The sequence below is a fragment of the Pygoscelis adeliae genome, unplaced genomic scaffold (assembly GCF_000699105.1).
Source record: "Pygoscelis adeliae isolate BGI_AS28 unplaced genomic scaffold, ASM69910v1 Scaffold126, whole genome shotgun sequence".
NCBI lineage: Eukaryota > Metazoa > Chordata > Aves > Sphenisciformes > Spheniscidae > Pygoscelis > Pygoscelis adeliae.
Window position 1 is genome coordinate 772,041 of NW_008824896.1, and position 12,413 is coordinate 784,453.

At 45.5% G+C, this 12,413-nt stretch overlaps 1 protein-coding gene across 1 annotated transcript in view; it reads right to left on the reverse strand.

The window, feature by feature from the left end:
• Positions 1-8,279, reverse strand: part of COLGALT2 (collagen beta(1-O)galactosyltransferase 2) — a 19,594-nt gene extending 11,315 nt beyond the window's left edge. Inside the window, exons 1-5 of the mRNA XM_009324656.1 lie at positions 8,149-8,279; positions 7,135-7,245; positions 5,429-5,546; positions 4,532-4,666; positions 463-667 (exon numbers count right to left, since the gene is read on the reverse strand). Coding sequence (XP_009322931.1) covers positions 463-667; positions 4,532-4,666; positions 5,429-5,546; positions 7,135-7,245; positions 8,149-8,279 — 700 coding nt within the window. The remainder of the gene's footprint in view (positions 1-462; positions 668-4,531; positions 4,667-5,428; positions 5,547-7,134; positions 7,246-8,148) is intronic.
• Positions 8,280-12,413: the final 4,134 nt, after the last annotated feature.

Genomic DNA, 12,413 nt, shown 5'->3' on the forward strand with positions numbered 1-12,413 from the left:
CATGAAGCAAAGCCTCATCAGCACTCTGGATAAGCAACTTGGGTTTTGTTTTCCACAAGGGCTGCTACATTTAAAAAGTCTCTTGCCCTCACCCCCTTTGTCATGGATCTCTTGGAAGTGGTGACTTTAGATACTTACCTACAGACTTCAGAATACCTTCCACTCTCACAGCATTCACTACTGTCTTGCTGTGACACAAATCAAGGGTGGATGCCACACATTTTGTCTCTGAAACACTGCCCCCATCCCAAGAATGGCTCCCATGTCCTTTGAAGCTAGCTGTGATTCAAAACTGCACTGCCAGTCACTTGCTGGTTATCCCTGACCAGATCCGAAAGAGGAAAGGGGACAGGGTCTTAACTCACCACTGAAGTCAACGCAGGACTTTTGGCCTGTGAACTCAAAGTAGAGGTCTGCATGTCTCTACTAGTGAATCCTCCCCAGCAAAGGCTCCAGACATACCTGCTTGGCGACTGGAGAAGGCAAAGACCATGATATCATCAAAGCTCCAGGTGTAGTCCTGGTGTGGGGGGTAGAACATCAGCTTGGTGGAGGCCTCTTTCCTCAAGTCAATGAGGAACGTGGAATGAATCATCGGGACAGCAAAACAGCCTGTCCTTTTCCATTCCCGAATCAGGGGATAATCCAAGGTCCTTTTGTAATAGCCCTGCAATCACAATGAGGGGGCTGCTTGTTACAAGAGATTTCTGTTTCATAGATGCTCCTTAGAAAACCTTAGCCCTCCCCAGCAGAGATGGATCAGTGCCCAATTCTCAGATTTTTAAGTGTCTCCCATTTGGAAAGGGCTCAGCCAAGTATTTAGAAACAATCTCCATCCCAAAAGTTAAATCTTGACCTTCTCTCTCCTTTTTAGCAGCTATTGGAAATCCAAGCCTTTCCATTGCAAAATTCCCTTGCAATAGACTTCAAACCTCAGACTGTTTTCTCCTGACTCTTAAAAACCTTTTTTGCACATAGATTCTCAGGTCTGATCCTGGAAGCTGCTAAGCACCTGTGACATCCTCCACGTTCTTCAGGCACAAAGGACATTCAGCGTCTCACAGAATAGGACCTGCAAATTATTTCTGACCATGACTTTAAAAAAAAAAAAATTTGCTTCACTGCAACAAAGGCAACATCTCAGTCTCCATCAGCTGTGTAAGAATGCCTGCTTCCTCCCTCCCAGGGCAAGCAGGTTTAATACTCGCTCCTGAGCTCTCCCCACAGAGTCTGTCAGGGGGAGGCACTTCAGTCAACTCATTTCTCTGTAACCATGAGCTTTGCTAGCCTTCCAGCACTGTGGGTGCAACACCCACATTGTACGGCTCGCAGGTCATTTTGCAGGTGCAATATGTCTAAAGCTATCAGATTTGGAAATAAATACACTGAATTCCTCCAGAAAGAAAATCCTAATGCACCAATTAGACATCCGGACAAAGCTGACAGTTGACTCCAGAGCAGATTCTGGTCTTTACAGAAATGATGAGTCACTAAAATAAGTTAAAGTTACTTTTATGTTATATTTTCCGTGAGCATCCTAGCAACGGCTGAGCACATCACTGCAGAACCACTTTACCCTGGTTTTGTGTAGAAGCATGGTGTAGTGCATTTGTCTGTTTACATATCTGTCGATCCTCCCCTCTGCCCTTCAGATATCTAGTCCTCACAGTATGGTCACATATCTCAAACACAGCCGGTCTGATTTTCATGAAAAGGAATAAGTGGGTAGAGACCTTACTAGCATTCCCACTGAAGGAAGGGTTAAGACATTCAACCTTTAACAGACTTCTGAGAACGCCCACAGGTGGAAGATGCTGGAAACTAATCTCTCCTCCTCCTGTCACTCACTATGAGGTTTTGGGGCTTTTCACTGCTCATAAATCATGTGCAGTCAAGAAAGACTCCAACTTGTCAGCACTGTTGCCGTGCTCTCCTAAGGATAGCTTCATGACAACTAAATGTCAAGCTGTCTGGAGCTGGGTTTGGCTTGCTGTTGCTCAGTGCCGGAGGCTGTGTTTCAGGGCGTGCTCCAGCTGTTACTCCCTCCCCAAGTCCCCAGGGAGAGCAATGCTGAGAGCATGAAGCTGTGGGACTGCGAGCACAGAAACAAGAAGCGGCAACTAAGAGAAAAAAAAAATAAAGTGGGAACTTTCCTATTTGTCTGAGCAGCTTTTTTCACCAAATTCTGCAAGATGCATTTGCTACTAGGTTTTTCCCTCTCCTTTTCTCAGCTAATACTGGTAATGATGGAAACTTACTACTGGAAAGGTAACACTAGGGGCCAGGGCAGAGGCTGGTGCACACAGGCAGAGATCTGCTTCAGCCTGTGGAGCAATGCTGATTTACATCAGTGGAAAACCTGGCTGTCTCAGGACTTAACCTTAAAAACTTAAAGGACAATGCCTTCGCTATGAAGTTTGTATCTCCATTTTAAAACAAAAACTGAAACAAGTAAACACACACACACCCCTTTTCTTATCTATGTATTTACTTCCCAAGAATTTGGAAAGTTCAAGACCTTTTCCTGCTGTTTTTATTCAATTAGTTAGCCTGAACTGTGGAACTCCTTGCCATAAGATGGCGTGGGTGCCAAAAAAACCCCACATTCAGACAGTGATTTCTGTAAAAGAAAAAAAATCACTGAGAGCTTTAAAGTCAAAGACCTTCCTCAAGAAATCATAGAGAAAGAGATTGCCAGAGCATAGAAAAATATTTTGAGGAAGTATCATTCATTTACATGTTTGCCATGTTCTTATACTATTCCCTAGGCATCTACTAGGAACCGCTGCTATCAGATAGACCTTTGGTCTGACCCAGTACAGCTGTTATGTTTTCACCCTGCCTGTGGTCCCTCCTTGTGTCCTTGGTAACACTGGGAAGGAAGAATGTTTTACACGAGGTAAATAGAAGAAAGGGGAAACTGAGTTTGTTCTTTGTTTCACTTCAGCAATAATGACAACAATCAGTATCTGGTTAGCTCTCTGGAATAAAGCAAGAGGGTAGGGAAGGGCAGGACTGTGGAGGCTCTCTAAAGTACTCCTATTCACATGCCCCAGGGAAGCTCAAAGATGTATGCGCAGCTCAGGCTTAAACACATTTGTCTATGCAGTAGGGCAAGCTTGTCTTTATGAAAAAGGAAACACAAGACTCAGGCATGGAAGTAAAAAGAAAATCCTGAAGCTTTCCAGGGCCAATGTGGGCAAAAAGGGAAAATTTTCAAGAGAACAAAAAAACCTCTTGCTATTCTAGGAGACATGCAGCTTAGGATGCTGCCTCCTCAAAGGATGACAAAACACATGCCAGCAGCAGACTGGAGAACAGGTCAAAAAGCTGATCTCATTATTGAGTCTTACCTGGGAGAAAAAAAAGCATTAACTACAGTACCCATTTCAGCTTGAACGTCTTGGAAAGCCCATCTAGAGCTTAGTCAAGAACATTTCAAAGGAAAAGAGTGAAGAACGGCAAAAAATTACTGTGACAATAGATCTGCCCTTCTATATATTTGATTCTTTTACCAAAATCCTTTTACGGACAAGGTGATTGTACTGGGTTTGGCTGGGATGCAGTTAATTTTCTTCATAGCAGCTCGTACGGTGCTGTGTTTTAGACTGGTGACCAAAACAGTGCTGGTAACACACCGATGTTTTAGCTGCTGCTGAACAGTGCTTGCACAGCATCAAGGCCTTCTCTGTTTCTCACTCTGCCCCCCACAGCAAGTAGGCTGCGGGTGGGCAAGAGGTTGGGAGGTGACACAGCAAAGTGATTTTCCATACCACGTAACATCATGCTCAGCGATAACGGGGCGGGGGGGAGTTTTTCCAAAGTAGCCAGTGCTCAGGGAATGGCTGGGCATCAGTCTCCTGGTGGTGAGTGACTGTTTTTGCATCACTTGCCTGTCTGGGTGGCTTTTTCCCCTTCACTTATTAAACTGCCTTTATCTCTTTTTAAGGTCGTTACACAAACATATGGAACCACCTCAAATAAATTCTGGTGTGATTGTGTGTATATCAGTATCTTTTATGCAGTTAGTGGGACTGTATCACTTCCCCTAAGCCAAGCAAGCTCACTTCCTCTAGATTAAGCTTTTTCAAGTGAGGAATCTCAGATCAGGAAGCAAGTTTCAGTTATGTGCCTGCACACCAAATGCAAAAGATATGTATTGGTTTTTGCTCATACCTACCAAAGCCTGAAAAACATTTATAGACCGCAATGTCCTCTCTACCCTTATTCCCAGTTTCCGTATAAATGTACGGTCCTTTCCCAAAGATACCCGCCCAAGATTTGGGATGCTACCGCTGAGAGAAGAGGAAGCTTAGATGACTGCATGACACCACTATCCTCACTACATCCCAACATCACCTCTGCATGCCTCAGAGCTACAGCAGCTTCTTTTCAGAAAAAGGACACTACAAAAGCAGATGGGAAAGCCCATAGAACAGAAACGATGCCCACTGCTTCACAGACACAAGGCAGGAGGCCTTTGAAACTATAGCTTGCACAGTCACCCAGCACCGTTCATGCGGTCACTTGCCTGCGGGGTGATGCCACACCAGAAGTTAGAGTAGAGAGAGCGAGACTCGAGCATTGGTGCCACCAACGTCTTGTTTTCTGCTATCATCAGGTTCAGGGTTTGTGGGTTGGTCAGTAAATTATCTGCATCAATAAACTAGAGAAGGAAGAGGGGAAGAGAAAAAGAAATTTGTTATTAGATGAAACAACATGCTTCCCCTGATGCTTTCTGGGGAACGAGGCAGCCAGAGGCATGAGGTTGGCAAAAAAAACAAAAAGCACTGAGCTAGTCATTTTGATACTGTAGGGTACAACACTGTTATAGGTAAACCCAGTGGTGGCTGCCCCTACGACAAAGCTATGAGATGGGAAGAGATGCGGAGCTTCCCTCTGACTCCACAGAACATCACTCCAGCACAGGGGTAAGGGAGCTGTGAGGGAAAATAACATCGCTGAAAATTCGGGGCAGGTTTATTCTGTGAAGGGGATCAAGAAGAATTCTTAAAAACTGGCCTCACCCCCTCACCTTGTTCAGAGGCTGTGGGAACACCAGCATTAACTGCTGCTGTAGTGACCAAAGGCACACATCTTTCCACAACTGTTCTGCTGAACTATTTCCCTCACATTTCATCAACAACAGGTGGGGTTTCAATCTGTGGGACCCTTGCAGGTACCTACCCATCACCAGGACTATACTCAGTCCTGACCCCTGTGAAAAGAGCCTTGGGCTTACCCAGGGACTTATCCCCCTACCTGCAAAGTCTCTCGCTCATCAGACCAAGAAATGACACACAGCATCTCACTGCAGAGAGCTTTGTCTTTCAACGGAGAAGAAACTTTTTGACAGCCTCAAGCATCAGAGTGACTACCTGAAAAGTTTTTTCCTGAGGACAGTTAATAAATCAAACCTTGTATTTACCAGGATGTAGTCTGACCACTTCTCTCGTGCAGCGCGCAGGGCAGCCTGTCGGAGTTTCATCACATGAGTGAATCGGGAGCTTGGCCAATGTTTTGGCCCAATTTCTTCTGGGTAAGACCTAGCAAAGAAAAAAAGAAAGTGACTGCAACCCATGTCTGGGCCCTATTACACTAGTCAAAAAAAAGAGAGTTCCCTTGCTGCCTCCTTTCCGAAAGAAAAACAGTGTTAGACTCACCTCAGGCAACCCAGGAGAGGTTTTGAGGGAGAACGATTCCAAGTTTTGTGCTGGAATGTGTACACAGGGCAGTGGAGAACAAGCAGCGCTGCAGCATTTCCTGCCGACCAAGCGGCCACAAGCAAAATAGCACTATCAAAACCAGGAGTTTCTTCTGCAGCGGCAGGCCCTCACCCGATGTAAGCAGAGGTTATCCCACTGAAATTAACTGAAGCTGATTTACCTCATCTGACCCTCCGGTAAAAAGTCATCTCTCTTCTGCTAGGCTTTAAGTTTAAGTTTAAAACTAGAAATGCAGCTTCCTTAAGCCCAGTAGAATCAACAGAGCTGTGGATGTAAAGATGAAGGCAATTTGGATTCCCTCAGGGCCTGGGCATTATTAGTAACTGTTAACACATCCCGATAACAGCTCTTAAATCTACAAACACCCAACACTCAACCCCATGAGCCCAATCACGTGAGCAAAGTTATGCGCATGTCTCTGTTTTCAGGATCAGGTCCAAAAGCAAACACTTCGTAACAAAGATGGAAGGAAACTCAGGGACAGATCCCTATGTGGAATAAAAATTCAGGACTTTGAAACAGTGCCAGCATAAGCCAGTGAAGGAGCTAAGAATTTCAAAAACTTTTTACAGAACTCAAAAAAGCCAAGTTTGACGGGATTAAGAAAACTCAATTCCAATAAAAGGATTAAAAAGGTCAATAAAACAAGCATTCCCTGTGGGTTTGTACCACAAATGCCCCACCGCTGCACTGAGGACCTTGAAAGTAAAAGCAAGCCTAAAGAAAGAGGTAACTGATGTACTTTTCCCTGATGGAAGAAATAGAAAACAAAACAAAACAAGGAACAGCTGATCTTAATAAAAAAACAAAACCAAACTGATCTTTAAAAAAAAAAAAAGCAATAAAACCCCAACACACAATTCTGTCACTTTGAAATTCTGCATATAAATAGGTGGTGCCTTTCACTCCTTAAAAGAGGATTCTCTTTAAACCTAACATCATATTTCAAAGCAATGATCCTGCAAGTCATGCAAAGGCACAATATACTGAATTAAATCTAGTTCTCTGTCTCAGAACTCAGTGAAGATTTGATTTCTTGGACAGAACTTTCATAGACACTATGGGAATGGGCTATGATTTCTCTCCTTCCTTGCAAATAAAGAATGACACTTTTTATTCCCTGTAGCTTTTGGTCTGATTTGTTTACCATGTAAAGAGAGCAGCTGCAGATGCTAAATAACTGAATGGAAAATGCTTTCTTCTCCAAAGTTCTGCATGAGTTGTTGCACAGAAGTCAGAAACCTTTTTATGGACTCTGTAAGAGCACAATTTTAATGGGACAGATCCCACAAAAAAAATCCACATTTTAATGCTTGGACATTTAGTACATCTCCTGGTTTGAAGAGAAAATCTAGAAAATTTGACATATACACCAAACAGCTTCAGTGAGCCCCTCTGCAGTACTCACTGGGGGTCTTCCATTGGCCTCCACTCCACATCATGGTAGAGGTTCTGCACGTTCTTCAGCCACTCTCTAAGGACTGCTGTGGTGTTATCAACATTGTGGTCAGTGGCCGCCCTGGAAAAATGAGAGCACAAAGAGCCCTGTTAGCACAAGATTTAAGTCCTTTGCCTTCTCCCAGCTGGAAAATGAGTCAGGGGCAGAACCTATTTCTTACAGGCACATCCAGCTCCTGGCAGAACTCAGGGCAGCTCCACAGATGTACAAGTCCTTGCTAAGGCACACAGCAGAGCCCCACTTCCCCACAAAGACAGAGCACCCCCTTAACGCAGGCATGCTTGCACACTGCTCCCCTTTCGCTGATCTCCTGCCTCACAGGAATCACAGCAGCTTAGTCATCAAGCGAATACAGGAGCGAACTCTCTGTTCTTATTGCCCACGTGCTGAATTCTCCTTGCTCACAGTCACAATCACATCCCTTCAAATCTGTTCAGTTCATCCACTGGAAAAGACACAACAGGCCATCACAACATGAATGGCCCAAGGTAAGCTAACCATAAAGGTCCTGTCTCTAGACGCCCCAGGATTTTGCTCTGCTTGCTGTATCGTCCTGCAAGGCCACCGTTCAAGCTGCACAGCCCGGCTGCGAGCACACGTACACCGCTGCCTCACCCTATGGCCCAGGAATTGCTTGTGTCAGGATCAGGGGCTCTGCTAAGAAACTGAGAGGAGTCCCCACTAACATGCTGGTAGCAGAGGGAAGGAACGGCTCACTTGCTGCTCTACAGCATAGATAATTATAGCCAAGGCCTAGAAAGCCACTTGCCTTCAATTTGCAATGTGCAATTAGCACAGCCCCTCAAAGCTGCCCTCTGTATAGCCAAGCTGAGCATGGAGGTGGCAGGGGAAGGCAGGGGTGCTCAACATACACGAGGATCAGCATCATCTCCTTCCCCCTACCCTGCTATAGCCAGCAAGCAGCAAGACTGCAGCTCAGAGAGAGGCAGCTTGCTTTCTTACTGTTTCCTGACACAGAGGTTACAAGTTTGTGAAAACACACGGAGGAGCTTTGCGCAGATGCTATGTTCTGTTAAAACACTGAAATAGCACTCTGTCTCAAACAATGGTGCTTCCTCTATGGCCTCCGCCATCCTCCCTGAAAGCAGCACCTGAATAATGTTTTTTCCTCAGGGTTGAGTAGGGTAGCTGCACAAACTGGAATAGGATGCAGAGATTCATGTCTCTGACAGTAATCATGTGGAAATGCTCCCAAAGGAGCCACAAGCTCATCTCTGCCTGGGATCCTCAAGCCTTTGGCTTACAGGGCGAGTGAGCCAAGTCACATCCCAGCTGCTGCTTTCCAGCATGCGTTTCCCTGGGACCAGGACTTAGCACATCCAACCCCTGCCGCTCACATGGTCATGGCAGATCCCACAGCAAATTCCCTTAAGTCAAAGCACTGCTCATTCTTCCCGGCCAGAAGGCAGGGAAGCACAGCGCCGTGGTGGGACATGGCCTGTGCAGCCACAGCTCCGCAAGCGCCACTGAGAATTTACAATCCCTTTATATTCCTCTGGGAGTATACATGCTCCCAAAAGGTCCCATGGAGAGATAGCAAAGGTGGTGTGAAACACATCCCTAAGGGGAGGGCACTGGAAGGCTGTACTAAGCCCCCACCAACTGCTATAAATTGCCTATTTTTTCCTCCAGCTCCTGAGACCCAAAGGCACTTCCCACAGCATCCTCCACCCTACCTGAAGTCAGGGATACCTGTAGTTAACGGGAGGGCACACAGAAGGGAGAAAGGGGGCACATCCCAAACCCTAGAGCTACTCCAAGCCATTACAGGAAAATACCTCCACCCCAAGTCATCATATGATCCTCCAGATGAGAATCAGGACATGAACCCTTTCTAGTTCATGCAACCAGAAGATATCAATCCCATAGGGTTTAGCCTGGTTTAAATTAAAAAAGAATCAAGAATTCATATTTGAAGTTTATTTATAATCAGAACACCACAATCACTTAAGGACAGAAAGCTTATTTGTTGAATATTTATTCCTGTCTATTAAAACAATAAATAATTGAAGTTCAGCAAGTGAATGAAGGCTGGTTTCTTTGCTATTAACTGCTCTCCTATGACAGCAAGGCTGGGTTTAGTCATAACTTCAGGGTTTGCTTTTGACCAAGACCCTGGGTCAGACTGCACTGCAAATCTAGTTTGCAAGGATGTTTAACTGGACTAAAACAGTCATATGCTGACTTGGTAGAACAGACTAAGTCAAACTTGCTCCATGTATTTTACGGATTGCAGCTCATCCACTCAAGCCCCCATTTTAGCACTCTTGCTTGGGCCTCCCACAGCCACTGCACATTTCACTAATCTTGTTCTGCTTTCCTCCCACACTCCAGCTGCACAGTCAGTGAACAACAGCTCCAAAATTCCTAAAATACCAGAGAACTGTGAATATGTTTTGTTCATGGTCATCACTGGAGCTGCAGTGGCACCAAGAAGCTCCTGCCATACAGTGAGACCACACTGCAATTAGGCATCACACAAACCAAGCGAAGATGATGGTGGCCGTCCTGAAGAACGTTGGAGTCCATCTTACACCATACTCTTTGCCAGGTCCAGGCTAGTCTTAAGGATCCTGCAAACCCTTAAAGTAAGTACACAAATTCCACAGAGTCAGGTCCACATGCCCATTTCCCTCAGCAAGCCTCATCCCAGTCCTTCTAACCTTGCTTTAAGATCAGTGGGGAGATGTGGAGGGGTCTGCTATAGTCTGGAGAGAGAAAGGGGAAGCTTCAGGTGTGTGCACGTCAAGTTAGTCTTGGTGTTATGCTGGCTGCTCCCCTGTCTCATCCAGGAGATTTTTCTATATTCAGCTTTGTCCACACGCAAGTCCAAAATGTCTTAGTGGGGGAGCTGTTTGCAGGGATGTGCAATGGAAACCCAAAGTTCACAAATGAAACGATTTCTGTGACAAAAAAAAGTAAAACTGTAGAGTCATTCAACCTCAGAGAAAATTAACATGATAGAAGGCTGTTTCCTCAATTGCTCAGAGTTGCTTCATGAAGCCCCAAACTTTGACTAGCAGAAGAAACCTTAAAGTTGAAAGACAGTGGTTGACAGAGTTACTGCAGCTCTGCCCTCAAAAGCTAGCTGCCCTCAACAGCTGGCCCTTCTTTGCTTCCCCAGGCAAGAGGAGGGGGCTGAAGGATGCTCTTCCTGTCATGTCTTTGTCTCCAGTTCCTGTAAGGTCAGACCACATAAGTTTTACTGCCTGGACACACCACCATCCTGAGAGAAGGGCACAGCACACCAAAGACTGCTACTACCTGATCTTGCCCGGCGCTAAGCACTGCCTAGGGAAAGTTTCCAAACAGTCAACCAGACCCCCCACACCTGGGGTTCTCCATCCTGCTCCTGGTAGGGCAGCATGCCCTTGACAAAATTCACCCCTGAAGACCCCAACAGCTAACAACCTCCAGACAGAATTAAGACACATGAATGGGAGCCTGGAGGAATCTCTAGATCTACCCACAAGGAAACTGCTAGAAGACAAATGGCATTTTACTGCCAAGGCTGTAACGGTGTTGTTATGTAGAAGGTAAATTCACAACTCAGTAGACCTTTACAAAGACATTGATGAGACAAAGCTCTGGCACAAGTAAAGGACTGAAGTCTCCAGGACTATCCACCCAGCAGCATTTCTAAGCCCAAAAGTTCTCAAAGGCAATGAAGTTTGTCACGCCCTAGATGAAATATGCCCTATGACTAGCAATTTGGCAAACCTTTGTTTTTCCAGCTTTGAGCCTCAAAAAAAACCAACAAAAAAAAACCCTAACAACCCAAGCCATTCCCAAAAGCAAGTATTGCTATTAGTTTCAGAACATTTAAGATCAAACAAAATCAGCACTTACTCCTATTGTAATGATTGAACCAGTCCACCTATCCCCCCTGAAAAAATAACAGCTATGGTGTTTGCAATACCACTGTGTGGAAAAACAGGCACATACTTTTTTTTGTTCCTGGTTTGTTTTTTTTAATTTCAACCCCTGCACAAGAAAAACAGGCGAATAAAAATATGACCAGGACTTCCCACTGGCAGTGAGAGCTCTTCAAGCCATAAGAGGCACATCACGATATTCTCCATTATAAGCACTTCTTCTGTAATAGAAAGTTTGTAGGACTTCAAGAAGCAGAGTAAAACTTCAGTGTTCTAACTCAGATGGATGGACCAGTTGGACCCTGTTCATTCTTAATCCATTTTCAAGATGCTAAGGTCATCTCTGCTGCAGATCTCACCACCACCACTGGTGGTCTGTTGCCCATGGTGCATGTCTCCCCAGTTCTGGAAAACTGACTGACCTTTCCTTGGGTGATGACAGTCAGGAAGGGTTAAGACACATGGACAGAGCAGCCAACACTTGTGCTGTGCCTGGTACAATGAGACAAGGCCATGGGATGAGCATGGGTAAGAAAGCATCACATTGAAGACACTGTGCTGGCTGCGTCCTGTGCTGACTCCTCTTGGAAAAAGCTTACAGCAGGTGAGGTAAAGTAGTACCTCTAATACCTGCAGAAAAGCAATTTTGGTCTGGGCAGACTCCTTCTACAACAGTGCTAGCAGAGAGGGGCAGCACAGGCCAACAGGTCTTCTCTGCATGTCCTGCCAGTAAGTTTGATGGTGAGAGCACGCCACATAAGAGATGTTATCACCCCTCCCCATTTGCCCATCCTGGAAAAGTGTTTTTACCACATCCGCTGATCCTTACTGGTCCATGGTATGCACTTGACAGGAGGAGAGTGGATCACCTTAACCCAGCTCCACTTAGCTCACCAAGAACACAGCTTAGCAGTCCACACAGCCCTTAGACTAAGGCAGAGCCTTGATTTTTTTGGTATATTTTTGAAAGCAGGCTGATGAGCACAGTACTATTATTTGAGTCCATCAGCCTGGCATCAGGTTCCAATCAAGTTTTTTTTGAGTGGATCAGTCTGAAATGGTGAATGGAGTTAAATCCAGTTGGCGGCCGGTCACGAGCGGTGTTCCCCAGGGCTCAGTATTGGGGCCGGTCTTGTTCAATATCTTTATCAATGATCTGGATGAGGGCATCGAGTGCACCCTCAGTAAGTTTGCAGACAACACCAAGTTGGGAGGGAGTGTTGATCTGCTCGAGGGTAGGAAGGCTCTGCAGAGGGACCTGGACAGGCTGGATCGATGGGCCCAGGCCAACTGTATGAGATTCAACAAGGCCAAGTGCCAGGTCCTGCACTT